The sequence below is a fragment of the Gopherus flavomarginatus genome, unplaced genomic scaffold (genome assembly GCF_025201925.1).
Source record: "Gopherus flavomarginatus isolate rGopFla2 unplaced genomic scaffold, rGopFla2.mat.asm mat_scaffold_1977_arrow_ctg1, whole genome shotgun sequence".
Taxonomy (NCBI): Eukaryota; Metazoa; Chordata; order Testudines; family Testudinidae; genus Gopherus; species Gopherus flavomarginatus.
The window spans coordinates 23596-38488 of record NW_026114791.1 but is presented as its reverse complement, the minus strand read 5'-3'; the positions used below and the strand labels follow the sequence as shown (position 1 = coordinate 38488).

Here is a 14893-nt window from a genome sequence, read left to right as displayed (position 1 = left end):
AAGCTCTGGGTTCCCCCAGTTGTCAGAGCCCCAGGCCCTTTAATTTGACCCTGAGGGCTCCCAGCCACCTCTTTGGCTGGGAGTCCCTGGTTGATTTAACATCAAGTAACACCTCCTCACCACCAACCTTCCTTTTTGACCCACAGCTGTTTTGGTGGGGCGGTGCTTGGGAAGGAGGGTTTGTTTCTGCAGGGCTGGGCGGGGTGTTTCCGCCAGGCCGGGAGGTCCTGAGTGGGGGGTGTTTCCGCAGGGCCGGGGGGTTTCGGTCCTCAGCTGTTTTCTTTGGAGTATTGTGGCCCTCGCTGTTGTACTCAAAGTACTGTACAGGAACTTTTCAGGGGGATTAAGGCAAAATGCCACATTTATTAGTAATACAGGTATCAATTAATACTCTATGATATGCACATGAGATATATATCACAGTCATGCATTCACGCACACACACAGACATAAACACACTCCGTCTTGCTGTTGTTACCAACTAGTTGCTCCCCTTAACTGCACTGGCCAGGTGAGTTAGATGGGGGAGGGGTGGAGCCGGGCTTCTACCGATCCAAATCGATGGTCCGATGGTGACAAGACGAGATCCGGGGTCCTTCTGCAAGACACCTCGCATTTATAGCAGCTTCCCTCTTATGCAAATCTAGACCAGATTCAAAATCTGGGTCTGCGTCCGTTGGTCTTTGTGCTGCTTTTCTCTGGGTGTTGTCCCAATGCTGCTCAAAGAGGGTGTTTTCTAAAGAAGGTGCTTGCTTCTAATCCCTGAGGCCATCAATATGTCTGCTCTTCTTTACTGGGCCCACTTGACAAGTTATATTGTCCTTTGCTCTGGCTCCCATTCCCTCTTCAACTGTTGTAGCTGTCTGGAGGTGGGTGTCTTCCAAGCCTCACTCATTCACACCTCATTCAGTCAATAGAGCAATTGATTACAGAGTGCGGGGGAAGATCTTATTCTACTTCTAGCAAAAAGGCACATGTTTTCTTTTACTTTAACTATACTATCCTTAGGGGCTATAACATTTGATACAAAGTTTTCTACCAATTTTCTATATAGGGATCTAATACAAAGTTGTAGGAAAATAGAGAGGCACAATGCCAAGTCATATGAATTACAAAATAACATCATGCCGGATGCAATGTCATAAAGATACTTAATACAGAAAGATACTTAATACAAAATAACACAATGCAACGTTATAAAGATTTATAGAGATAGTTAATACAGAGATTTCTCTACATCACCGCTTTACAAGTTGTGCAGGCCTGCTGACGGCATTCGCGGGGCTTCTTGCTCGTGTGGATTCTCTGATGCTGAATAAGGTGAGAGCTGCGATTGAAGGTTTTCCCGCACTCAGTGCATTCATAGGAGCGCTCCCCTGTGTGGATTCTCTGATGCCCAATAAGGTGCGAGCTGCGACTGAAAGTTTTCCCGCACTCATTGCATTCACAGGGCCTCTCCCCTGTGTGGATTCTCTGATGTTGAGAAAGGCCTGATCTGTAAGTGAAGTTTTTCCCACACTCAGCACATGTATTTTTTTGCTTTTCCCTGCAGATTTCCTGCTGTATTCTGGTTTCCTTAAGGCCCTTCTGAGTTCCCTGACAGGAAATAAATTTATCCATTTTCTCCCCTGGCTGGTTTCCCTGCTCTTTTTCTGGTCTGTGCTGACCCTCACACGTCATTGCATCACCTGCTGTGATAGAGACAGAAACCTCAAACAGGGATGGAAAGGGGAAGGCCAAACCAAAACAAGTGCTGGAGAGAGGTCAAATAAAAATCAGGAACTCAGCTCCCCCCAACAGGAGAGAGGAGGGGATCAATTCAGCCTTCACATCCCATCCAACTTCACAGGGGGAAGGGAGAAAGCTACTGCCCGGTGTCTGCTAGCATCTATAGGAAGCCTTGAGCTATATTTACCCTGCGGATGTGACCCCTACTACGGACAATAATGAACTGAGAGACTTCCCAAGAGCTTTGTAGGGCATCCTAGATGTTTCCTTCAGGCACTTACAAATTCTGAGTTGGTTTAATGTTTCCTCATCTGTGCGGGGAGATCTCAGGATCTCTCTTTCCTCTGAACCCTGGAGCTCTGGGACCCATGGCTCTTCCCCTTGTTCCAGCTGGGAGATCATATCACGTTGGAAAACCAGAAACTCCGCTCAGATGAAAGAAAACAAAGGAGTTCAGTTGATTTCATACAACCTGATCATCAAAAACATTCTATTAATTTATCTTCAGTGCTTAGTGTGACCTAGTGTGCCTGGGGCAGTCCTCACTGAAAATGCCAAGGTCAGAGCAGGCTGAAAAAGGGAGAGCAGATGCTCCCCAAACTGGTGGTTAACACTGAAGTTAAACTCACTGACCAGTCACAAACTGTGCTTCTGATCCCACACACTGGTTAACGAGACTCTGAAAAAAGAAATCACACGGCCCCCTTTATTGCATGACAGTTCTCTGACTCCTAATCAGCAACTAGGTCCCGTACAGTGAGAGGTTATTTAAAAACTCTGCTCACTGTGATACAGCATGGCCAGAGGGCAGCAGGAGAGTGATCCTAATTGGATCCAGGAAGTGGGTGGGTAGAAGGTTAGCCACATTACCCAGGTTTGGATCTCATCCAAAATACCATGCTGCCAGCCAATCCTTTAGCAGTTAAACTAAATATTTAGAAGAAAGAACAAATGAAAGAATGAAATTAAATTCCATCCTTCCAGACAATTCTTTAGCATCTAAAGTAAAGGTTTAAAAGAAAGAAAGACAGAAAGAATTTAAATGGAAAAGCAGTCAGATACATTCCAAAATGGATATATCAGGTTCTTAGCAGTATTGGTGAGTTGCTGGCTTGAAAGTCTGTCTGGAACGCATCCACAGCTTGGATGGGTCATTCAGTCCTTTGTTCCAGGGTTCAGTTTGTAGAGAAGTTGCTCCAGAGGTAGGAAGGGGGATTGAAGACAAGATGGAGATGATGCAGCTGCGCTTTATATTCCTTTTGCCATGTGGCTTGTACTTCCTGTGTCCCAAACACAAGCTTCACAGCACATGGCATGGAAAAGCTTTGGAGGTTTCATTACACAGGCAAACCCCGGCATGTCTTGCTGACTCAATAGGTGTATCCCCTTGGTCCATAGGTTCATTGTACAGCTGATGACCCTCAATGGGCCATCAAACATGCTAGGCAATGTTGATGCCAATATGTCTGGGGGTGTCACCCAGAAAAACTGCACAAGTCTGGAAATACAGATATACCTTACATATCTGTAACTCACAATACAAAGGTGATAGAAACATAGAAACAAAATTATCATACTTAGCAAATCATAACATTTTCACTGACACTTTACATGGCATACCTAGCATGATTCATTGCAATTTTATCAGATTATATTATTTTATTATTAATACCAAAGTGTCTCACAATTTCATGCAGTCTCACACTTGCTAAACTAGTGAATTCCCAGGACCAGTTCCCCAGGTCCTTGAAGATGCCAAACATTGTGCTTATGAGGGATTGAAATACCCACATATCTGCTGGGAACACACACACAGACACTGTGTCAATCTGTACCCGTGTTCACTCTTCTAGAAAATTATGATCAATTTTGTACCCAGTATGGCTTGTGAGGTATCATTAGAAAACGCATAACCTACTGAATATTATCCTCCTGTTAAAATGTGTAGTAACACTGTATGTAAAATTGTGAGATTTTACAGTATGATATTACTGAAAAAGTTACAGTTCTGGGGAACACCCACAGACCAGTTCCACAGAGACAGCAAGGCAAACAGCTGGTCAAACAGCCATTCTCCTGCAGGGGGAAGGTGTGAAGACATTAAGGGCTGGTCTACACTACGGGGGGAAATCAATCTTAGATACGCAAATTCAGCTACGTGAATAACGTAACTGAAGTCGAATATCTAAGATCGGATTACTCACCCATCCTCACCACGCGGGATCGATGTCCGCGGCTCCCCCTGTCAAATCAGCAACTCCGTTGGGGTTGGTGTTGTTCCGGAATCGATATAAGCGCGCTCGGGGATCGATATATGGCGTCTAGATGAGACGTCATATATCGATCCCCGAGCAATCGATTTTAACCCGCCGATACGGTGGGTAGTCTAGATGTAGCCTTACATTCCATCACAGGGACCTATTGAGGCTGTTGTGGAAAACGACCACAGGATTAATATTTGAATCAGCTCAGCCTGAGGCTCTTTTCTTGGTTACAAGCACGCAGGGGGCGACAGCTATTGGAATACTGTTCCCAAGCTAAAAATCACACAAGCCTTTTACAGCTTAAAACCACAAACAATGACACATACGTTGCACGTTAATTTCCTTATTTGGAATATATTGCAAAATATGATGCAGGTCAAAAGCAAGCTGAAGAATCAGTTTTCCATATTTGGCCTTTCCTGTTATTTTTATTACACCTGGTGATATGGGAGCAAGACTCTCCATGTCTCAAGAAATGTCACTACCAACCTAGGCCATTTTCACATGCTGGGGTGCAATCCAGATCAGCGAGGAGTTGTGTCATCTGTAATCCTGGGTGAGATTCAGTGTTCTGCTGCTGGAGCTCCCCTGTCTGGATACTCCCAGCCAGCGTTCAAGGACGCACTGAGTGTCTGTATGATAAGTAACCCTGGACTGGCAGCTCTGACTCCAGCCGCCTGCTTGTTACACCCCAAGCACATTCTGGTTTGGGTAGAGAAGGCTCAGGGTTTGAGAGAAGGCTGGGGGTAGGAAGCTTCTGTTCATTATGCTGGACCTAACCCCAGTTTTACTTGAGTAAAGAGGAGATATTTGACATTGTGTGATGCTGCTCCTGTGCTCTGTTCCCAAAGTGTTCTGCAGCAGAGGAGGGTCTCTGGTAGTATGTATGTTACTGGCCTATTGGGGTGATGCTGAAACAGGACAGGGTACAGATGGCATTGTGGGGGTGGCATGAACCTTCACTCTTCATTTCCCCTTCCAAGAACAGAAGGGACAGGAATCCTTACCCAGCAAGACCATCGTCTCATAGTTCCCCTGCATGACATCTCTGTAGAGGGCTCTCTGAGTGGGGTCCAGCAGAGTCCCCTCTTCCCTGGAGAAATACACAGCCACCTCCTCGAAGGTCACCGGCCCCTGAAAGAGCAGGAGTCCAATACTCAGTACCTGCTGACCCACTCACAACCCCACTATTCACGGAACAGCAGCACCAGGGAAATGGAAGCTCCGGGAGGCACATGTTAACAGAGTCCCACCCCACCTTGCTTACAGCAGCCAGGAGGCATCAGAGGGTAGAAAGAGAGAACCTTTGTGTCTCCCATCTGACAGACAGAAGCAGGGTCTTCACATTTATCACATAGCTACTAGCCAGAGCTTAATATAGGAGATGGGGCTGTCTCTGGACCCTGATAGTGGCTCCCTGGTAGGAATCCAAGCACTCTCCAAATAAAATATATGGAAGAAAGGGGAAGTCAATCATAAAGAATAGAAGGTAGAAGGTCAGAATTGTAGTGCCCATTAACAAAGGTTTAGAGAAAATAGAGCCTATCAAACTAACGGGATATCCTTATTGGATGAGATCAAAAGTTTGGCTGCAGCTAATAGTATTGATGTAATATACCTAAACTTCCGTAAGGGACATGACTTGATTAGCACAATATTTTTACTAAAAAAAACTAGAATGATACAAAATAAACACGGCATACATTAAATAGATTAAAAACTCTGATAGTAAATGGGGAACCATGATCGAGTGGATTTCTTTCTAGCAGGTTCCTGCAGGGATTGGTTCTTGGCCCTGTGCTATTTAACATTCTTATCCATGACTTAGAAGAGAGTACAAAATCATCACTGATAAAGTTTACAGTTGCCACAAAGATTGGGGTTGGTGGTAATTAATGAAATGTCAGTAGATTCAGGCTCCATCACTGAGAGTCTGGGAAGTTGTCCCAGCCCTGGCTGGAGGGTTATTTCCTGTTCCACAAAGAGGGGAAGTTCCATTCCCAACTCCTGTGCCTTGAAATTAGGACCTATCTGACACTACACCCCCATATTCATCATAGTGGTACGATTATAATATGATTAGGACATAATTATGATCTATTTTGTAGAACATGCATCATGTGTGGTGTCACTGGAAAAGTTCTGATTTGCTGAATATGATTATCCTATTTGTGTGAACATATCATGTTTGTATCTGAAGTTATGGATATTGACCCTGTATCTGTATTTCAAATGTGCTTACTCTGGGTAACACCCACAATGAGCCTTTCAGGTACAACAATGAAGAAGCCAGACAGTGCTGATGGCTCAACAAAGACAATGGACTGTGGAAGAGCTTAGCCTTCCTGTGAATGTTTCAGCCAGCCTATGAGTCATGGCAACTATGACTCAGCAGGGCCTGTGACCAGACCACATGACACTAAACTCCATTTTAGTACCTGTATTTTTCCACAAACTGGACTAGGAACTGAGTTTGGAACAAAAGGTTCCCACCATATGGAAAAGCTACATAAGGTGGGGTGTGACATCATCTCTTGGCCTCATTCTCCACACAAGAGAACTTCTGGAAACACCTGAGAAACAAAAACGGATGTGGGGGAAGTGCTGCTCCCAGGATCAAGAGATTTCTAGCTTGTGTATGGAAACTTGGGGGACTGCTTGTACCATCAGTCAGGGTGAGAAATTGCTAATTCAAATTCTATCCATCTAGTATGTTAGGCTTAGTCTGAGTTTTGGTTATTTGCTAAATAATCTGCTTTGATCTGTTTGTTATCACTTATAATCACTTAATCTATCTTTCTGCAGTTAATAAACTTGTTTGATGCTTTATCTTAACCAGCGTATTTTGAGTGAAGTGTCTGGGTAAAATCTCAGCTTGTTGTGCACATCTGTCCCATATCGAGGGGAAGGGGAACTACATTAATGAGCTTGCATTATAGAGATCCCTGTGCACTATAAGATGGTATCATTCTGGATTTATACTACAGCAAGTGTGCAAGGTTGGGGAGTGGGAAATTGGCTCTTGTCTTCTATCTGTCCTTGAGTGGCTTAGGTAACGCACTCAGGTAGCTTAGTTGGCTGCATGGCACCACCTGCTGTTGTGTTGGGTGATAACAGGCCCTGGAGAGGCTGGCAAAATCTCCAGCAAAGCAGTGTGAGAAGGGCCAGCCCAGCGTGAGGATTAGAGGACATAGCAGTTCCCAGAAGCTCCACAAACTGCCTCCTGGGGGTGACAACCCATCACGCCCTACACTACACAAGTCTCAGCAGGTTTGTCACATGCTGTCCCCTCCCTTTCTCCACCCGAGATATTTCCTGCTTCCCACCACCTCTAGCAATTCCCACCCTCTTATGCATTTACTGCTCCTCAACCTCCAAGCAGAGCCCGCCACCCTGATAATCTCTTACCTGAGCCAGCTCCATTGCAGCCATTTCCTTGCCCCTGGGAGGACGAGATGATCTGCAGCGAAACATGGATGTTATTCTCTGGCCTGCCGGGGTGAAAAGGGCAAGGTGTGAGAATTCAGACTAGGCTTTTGTCCATTCCACAAGCCGATTCCCCCCAGCTTTTCCCTTGCTAATGCACATTCTAGGTTCTAGCACACTGTGAAGCACAGAGTGACCTTATTCCAGTACAGGCCTAGCCCCCTCCCACCAGGGTGTAACCCTCTGACACATGGGGAAACCCTCCCAGTAACAGTCTCTCTCTTACACGTATCAAGTTTGCAGACAACACCAAGCTGGGAGGGGTTGTAAGTGCTTTGGAGGATTGGATTAAAATTCAAAATGATCTGGACAAACGGGAGAAATGATCTGAAGTAAATAGGATCAAATTCAGTAGAGACAAGTGCAAAGTACTCCACGTTGGAAGGAACAATCGGAGGCCAGAGAAGAGCAGAAACAAAGGAGTCACTTTGGGGGATTCTCCCTGTCATTGTCCCCAAGGCAGCTGTCTCAGGTTTACAAAGGTGTTTCATGTTCCAGCCTTTATACAGTCTCTCCTGGGAGTGCCCCTTTCATGGACTGGGCCTAGTTTTAGTTTTTGGTAGTTAACAATCTTGGTTTATTGTTCATCTAACCAGTATGTGTGGATTGAAGTGTGTTGGAAACTCTGTTTGGGATAACAAGCTGGTGCATGTCATTTTCCGCTGATGAAATGACAGACTTCATATGAGCTTGGGTCGTTCAGTAGCGTGCTGGACAGTGCAAGATGCACATTTCTGGGGGAAAGTTGGGCACTTGAGAATTTGCTGGTTTTCTCCTGAGGTGTAATTCATGAGTGGCTGTCTAGCAGCACTCAATACTGTGTAGCTGGGAGCGAGTTACATGCTGGAGACTGTGTGTTAATTGGCCAAGAGGGGCTGTTCTCGCGGGAAAACAGTGGAAAAGGCACCCCATGCTGGAGGACTGAGGGGACAGCTATTTAACAGTCCAGATTGTACTCTGGGTAACGTCACAGACACTCATTATGACAGAGCCTCTTACAACACAGAGAAAGTAAATCCATGTCCCAGAAATCGAAGACTCCAGACAGAGGGCAAGTGTCCCTGGCACTGCTTCTTGCTGACAGAGAGGTTCAGAGACAGTGCGAGAATCCTGGGGAAGCTGGGAACAGGAAGCATGGGCTGGCGGGGTTCGGTGGAGAAAGGGAACAGGAAGGGCAGGGATATTACTGAATCCAGGATCTCAGCAGTACTAGATGACAGGATAGCACATAGTGCAGCCCATTGGAAAACACAATCCCAACTATACATACAAAACGATGGGGTCTAAATTAGTTGTTTCCACTCAAGAGAAGGATCTTGGAGTCACTGTGGATAGTTCTCTGAAAACATCCACTCAATGTGCAGCAGCAGTGAAAAAAAGTGAACAATGTAGGAAATAATTAAGAAAGTGATAGATATGACAGAATGTCTCATAGATCATATTTGTAAAAACAGCAAATAAATCCATGATACACCCACATCTTGAATACTGCATGCACATGTCACCCCATCTCAAAAATAGATATATTGGAATTGGAAAAGGTTCAGAAAAGGGCAACAAAAATGATTAGGGGTATGGGACAGTTATGCCAGACCTAACCCCCAGTTTCACTTGAGCAAACAGGAGATATTTGACACTGTGCAATACGGCTCCTGTGCTCTGTTCCCAAAGTGTTCTGCAGCAGAGGAGGGTCTCTGCTATTATGTGTGTCACTGGCCTATTGGGGTGATGCTGAAACAGGACAGGGTACAGATGGCATTGTGGGGGTGGCGTGAACCTTCACTCTTCATTTCCCCTTCCAAGAACAGAAGGGACAGGAACCCTTACCCAGCGAGGTCACAGTCTCATAGTTCTCCTGCATGACATCCCAGTAGAGGGCTCTCTGAGTGGGGTCCAGCAGAGCCCACTCTTCCCTGGTGAAATACATAGCCATCTCCTTGAAGGTCACCGGCCCCTGAAAGAGTAAGAGTCCAACACTAAGGACTTGCTGCCCCACTCACAGCCCCACTATTTGTGGCAGAGAAGAGTGAATCAAATGGAAGCTCTGGGTGGATCATAGTCAGGAGAGTCCCACCTCGACCTGGCTCAGAGTATCCAGCAAATGCCAGGGTGAGGGGATGAAGAGAGAGCCCCTTATCTCTCCCAGCATATCCATCACCCCCCTACTAGCCACTGACTGATACAGGAGATGGAGCCCTTAGCAGAGTCCAGGGAGAGCTCGCTGGTAGGATGCCCAACACCCTCCTCATTGTGAGGAGCGGGATATGAAGGGAGAGGCAGCTCCAATAAGCCTGACTCATGGGTGTCCCCTTTATATCTCACAGCAGCTGATGGTTAATGAGGTCAGGCTCCAGCACTAGGAGTCTGGTCAGTTTGACTAGCTCCATGTAGGTGGGTTATTTTCTCTCTTCACAAATTAGGGCATTTCCACCTCCAAACCTCCTGGGTCTGTTCCTAGAATCTAGGCCACTTAGTAAATAACTCCCAGCAGGTCTGCCACACCCTGGCCTCCTCCTTTCCCCACGCTGTGAATTTCCTGCCCCGCTCCAACCTCCAAACCAGACTCTGCAAACCTTCCCACCTCTGGTGTATTTGCTCTCCCTTTCCTCCAGCAGGAACCCACCAGCAACCCCCCGATAATCTCTACCTGGACTGACTCCACTGCAGCCATTTCTCTTCCCTGTCCCACGCCAGGCTGGGATGAGCTGGAGCAAAACATTCTGCAGCCTGTCTGGGGGAGAAGGGCAGTTGTGGGTGTTTCAGAACCGGTTTTAGTTAATTTCACATCACAATTCCCCCAGGCCCTTTCCCTGCAGACAGACACCCTAGATTCTGTCATGCTGGGAAATGCTCAATCTGTTTATTACAATTTAGACCTGGCCCCTCCTGCCAGGCTAAGTCCACAGACACATTTTTAACCTCCCTTCTCTCTCCCCTCACCCCTTCTCTGAACACAAGGCTAGAAAAGAGCAGAACCAAAGGAGTCACTGTGGGGGATTCCCTCAGACACTGACCACACGGCAGCCACACCCCAGCAGGGGGAATATGGGGTCAGGAATTGGCTTTTGCTCTGTCTGATCCTTGTTTTGTTCACTAGAAAGTGGTTCTGCCCCAGGATGCAGCAATACATGTGTCTGGGTGGACTAGAGAGCTGGAAATCTCTCCCCCACATTCATTTCTCCCACTGCCCCTTTCAGTCTCTCCTTCCCCTGTCCTCTCTCCCTGCCCCTCTGGCTGGGACAGTCCCATTCCTGGGGGCTTTGCTCTCCCATGGCTGGATTTCCTCCTGGCAACCGCTAATGGGAGGAGAAATGAGGTGGTGTTGTTTGTGCAGGTCACTTTCTTGCCAGACCCTAGGACATTCCCTGAGGTCTTTCAGTTACCTGGAGACTCTGGCTCAGAATTTAGTAGTAACAGGGCCCAGGACTGCCCTAGGGGGCTAGGACCAGCTGCAGAAAGTCATCCCCTGGGCCGGGCAGAGAAGAAGCTTTAATTAAGGTCACTTCCCAGCACAGACCCCCACTGGGGGAGCAGCAGCTGCCAAGCCTGGTCTCCCAGATCACAATGGAGGCTGCAGCATCTGACCCAGGAAGCTGAACCCCAATATCCTGAGCAGAGAGGGACAGAGTGTTTGAGCAGCTTCCCTCCTTTAGCTCTCTGGGGAGAGCAGCTAATGGGAGCCCCTCCTCACAGGGTGAATGGCTGATCTCATTTGACCCACTGTCCATCTGGAATCACTCCTTGTCTTTCCATACAGTGACTCTGGATTAACAACGGTCTCAATGACACCGGATTTCAGAAAGAATGAGTTCAGAACGCTGTGGAAAAGACCATCGTGTGGCAGTGCTGACTCCCTTCCCACCTCCCTCACCCCCGCAGATCTAGGACAAGGACTGGGGGCAAAAATTTTCCAAACGGAACCGAAAGTTCCTGCAGTTTTCAAAAGAGGAGAAAAGTAAATTCTGTGATTTCACACTAACAGTGTTTGCTAAGTGAACAGAAAGTTATCACAGTGACAGGGCACGTGACTGGGGAATGGACTTGGTGACCTGGTGACTAGGAGCCAGGACTCTGGCACAAGCTGACCAGAGAGAAGGATCATGGTTAGCAGCAGCCTCCAGACACCCCCTAGTACCCAGAGCCCAGACCCCCCAGCCAGGGGCCCCAGACACCCCCCAGCCAGGATCCCATCAGATATTCCCTGGGACGCAGCCCCCAGAGTCCCTGGCCAGGGACCCCAGATACCCCTCAAAGCCCCACCGGCCAGAGAACCCCCACCACACCATGATTGCCAGGTTGGGAATCCCAAAGGGTTCCCCCCACCAAGAGCCCCCAGCAGCCAGGGACCTCCTCAAGGGACCCCCCCCTCCACTGGGAACTCAGTCCCTCACTGCCTGCCTAGGAACTTCCCCACCCTCCAGAACGATCTACCCTGACATTTGCCTGGGACCCCCTCCTCTGCCCAGTGTGACCCCCTGATGCTTTACAGTGCGACCCATCACTCTGCTTCCCTGGCATGCCCTCACCTAGTGCCAGGGATCCCCTCCCCCAGCTCTGTGCACTGGGCATGGCAACAAAACCAGGAACCAGCGGGGGAAGCACAGACAGAGCCCCTGGCACAGAACCAGGCTCCCTCTAACCCTCTGTCCTTCCTCCCCAAGAGACACCCACCCCCACTGTTCTGCAGCCACCAAGCCCCCAGCGATACCCACCTCCAGGACCCATAGCCTCAGGGATGAGCACATCAGAACCACCACCCCCGAAAACCCCAAACCTCCACAACCCACCAACCTGACTAGGGTACCCCCTGCCCAGCCACCCAGAGGCCTCCCCCTACCACAATGCCCCTTCAGCTGCAATCTCCCCACACAGACACCTTCCCTGCCCCTGCAAGTGTTACCTCACAGAGTGTGAGAAAGTGTGGCTAGAAAGTTAACACTACCTCCTGCTGGCCAGTCACACAGGCAGAGGGAGCCTGGGGAGTGCTTCTTTAACAGGAGAATGGAAGGCCTGGAGGGCAAGAAAGGTCCACGGGCTGTCACTAGCAAATAATGGCCACCATGGATCCACCTCAGAGGCGGCTGCATCTTAGCACAGTGGGAAACAACCCATCATATTCAATTAGAAATAAAACAACTAGAGAGAAGAGGGGCAAATGTTTGAGGTATTTTATATCAATCTTTGAGACACGCAGAGAGAACCCTGTCACAAACGACATTTGATAACATGAGAGAAAACCACCAAGATCGGAGGGGATTTGATGTTGCTATTAAATAACTAGTGGAAAAGGGGGACTGTTGGACTGGATTTTATATGACTGTCCAATACATAAACAGAATGTGATGGTCCCCCCCCGGCCACGGGGCAACCATTCACGTGAGCAGCTCAGAGCCCTTTGAGGAGCTGATTTAAGGGCAGGGGGGAGCTGGAAGGCTCCCTGGACAATGGAAGGGGGCCGCAGGGAGATTGGGAAATGGGATCTGGGCAGTCTCCATGGGGGATGTGCTCCTCCCTTCCCTTCCCTGCCCTGGCAGAGAACGGGAACCTCATCCCATCCCACTCCACTGGGAGCCATGTTCTGGGGAATGACCCAGGGCAACAATTTCCCACCCAAACAAGGACAAATCGCTGCAGATAAAATGGGTGGGAAAATCCACCCCCCATCGGAGAGATTTTAAATTGACATTTGAGAAGTATGGAGAGAAAAGGGAAAATCAGAGGCAATTAGAGAGCTGATCATTGGGGCGGGAGGAGGAGAATCTCCCTGGATTTTATAGCCACGTGTGATAATGAGAGAGAAAAGGGGAAATCTTGAGAGAATGTGTGTGTGGGAGGAAGTGGCAAAAACAGGGACAGGATCCAGTTAACTCACCTCCCTCCCACCCCGGGAATGTCCTGGCTGCACAGAGACAGATCTACCCCCGCCCACCCCAGTGACCTCCCCTCCCTGCAACTCCGGCTTCTCCTCCCTCCCCCGACACCTCCGCCCTCACACCAAAGGGGGGGGCTCTGCCAGAGCCTCCCCCTGAGCTCAACTCCTGCTCCTCCCCCCAGCCCGGATTGTGCCCTTTAGCCCCCCACGAACCCTGCCTCCAGCTGCCTGACTGTAGGGATTGATCCTGGCTGGCAAACCACCAGATAATTAATCCCTGCGACCCCCCGTTACCCCCCGTGATTGTAGATTGGGCAAGCATAGCACAATATGCCTGAGTAGACAGCATATGACGCCTACGTAGACTGATAAGCATAGCACGTCCCGCATGCCTGCAGCAGGTGGGAGGCAGGGGAGAAGGGAAAATCCTCCGCCTATAAGAAACAAGTAAACAAGGCTGTGAATTATGCTGACAATGTAACCAGAATGAATAAAAGGGCTGCCACGCCTGCTAACGGGGCGCCTTCTTGAGCAAACAAGCTGTCTGTGTCTGGTTCCTTCCCGCATCTGGTGACCCCGACGTGATACCAGCCCTCCGTACCCACCGGCCGGCCGAGCCGTGGTGCACCACAGTGCGTCTTCGCACTCCCTTGTGAGTATGGGGGGGGATTTGTCCGTGCAACAGAAGGCTCATGCGAAAGAGCTGGTTCAATTACTCAAGGTAACCGGTCGCACAGCAGCATCGCAGCGACATGTGGAAAATTTACTCCATGTCATAGAGGTTAAATGCCCTTGGTACCCCGAGAGAGGATCTCTCGAGGTTTCCGATTGGCAGACTGTGGGTGAGCGATTCCTAAAAGAACCGCGAGCACCCATCCAGTACATTTTGCTGTGGCAGCATTGTGCAGAGGCAATCGGGCGTTTGCGAAAGGAGGCGCCCCCGCTTGCCTCTCCCACCCCTACCCCATCTCCATCCTATGTCACGGAACCTCAAACCCCCTGTCCTGCCCCTCGGGCGCAGGCGACGGCCCCCAGTCCTGCCCTTTTTGATTCGCCGTCGCCTCCCTCTCTTTCGTCCTCGCCGGCTCAGAGCGCGGTGCAAGCCGCTCTTCAGCAGGCAATGGCGATAGATGCCTCCCCCTTATTGGAGGAATGGGAGGGAGACCTCCCGGCCCTCTATCCCGTTACCTATGCCTTGAATGATGCCAGAGAGAACGTTGCTACACATCACCCGTTACCATTCAAGGTTATTAGCGAAATAAATAGCGGGGTCCGCCAATCCGGCCTCCGCTCCACTTACGTGGAGGGTCTCATTGAGGGGCTGGGTACAATCTATGTTATGATACCAACAGATTGGAAACACCTGTTCCGAATGATTTTATCTCCTGCCCAGTACTGTGTATGGGACAGTGAGTTCCGGGCTGCAGCATTGGCCTGCTCCTCTGCAGAGGTCATCCCTGACCAGATTTATGGGTCGGGGCGGTTTGCAGAGGTGGATGCACAGTTGGTGCTCCCGGCAGAATCTTTCAAACGCACCGCACTT

The 14893-nt window shown here is 48.9% G+C and overlaps 1 protein-coding gene across 1 annotated transcript; it reads right to left on the bottom strand.

The window, feature by feature from the left end:
- Positions 1 to 1245: 1245 nt before the first annotated feature.
- On the bottom strand, positions 1246 to 2585 carry LOC127042042 (zinc finger protein with KRAB and SCAN domains 1-like; the record flags this gene model as incomplete). Its single annotated transcript, XM_050935709.1, has 2 exons — positions 2010 to 2585; positions 1246 to 1691 (listed from the first exon to the last, which is right to left on the bottom strand). Coding segments are annotated over exons 1-2 (567 nt in total), but the record flags the coding sequence as incomplete, so codon positions are not given.
- Between the last annotated feature and the right edge of the window lie 12308 nt (positions 2586 to 14893).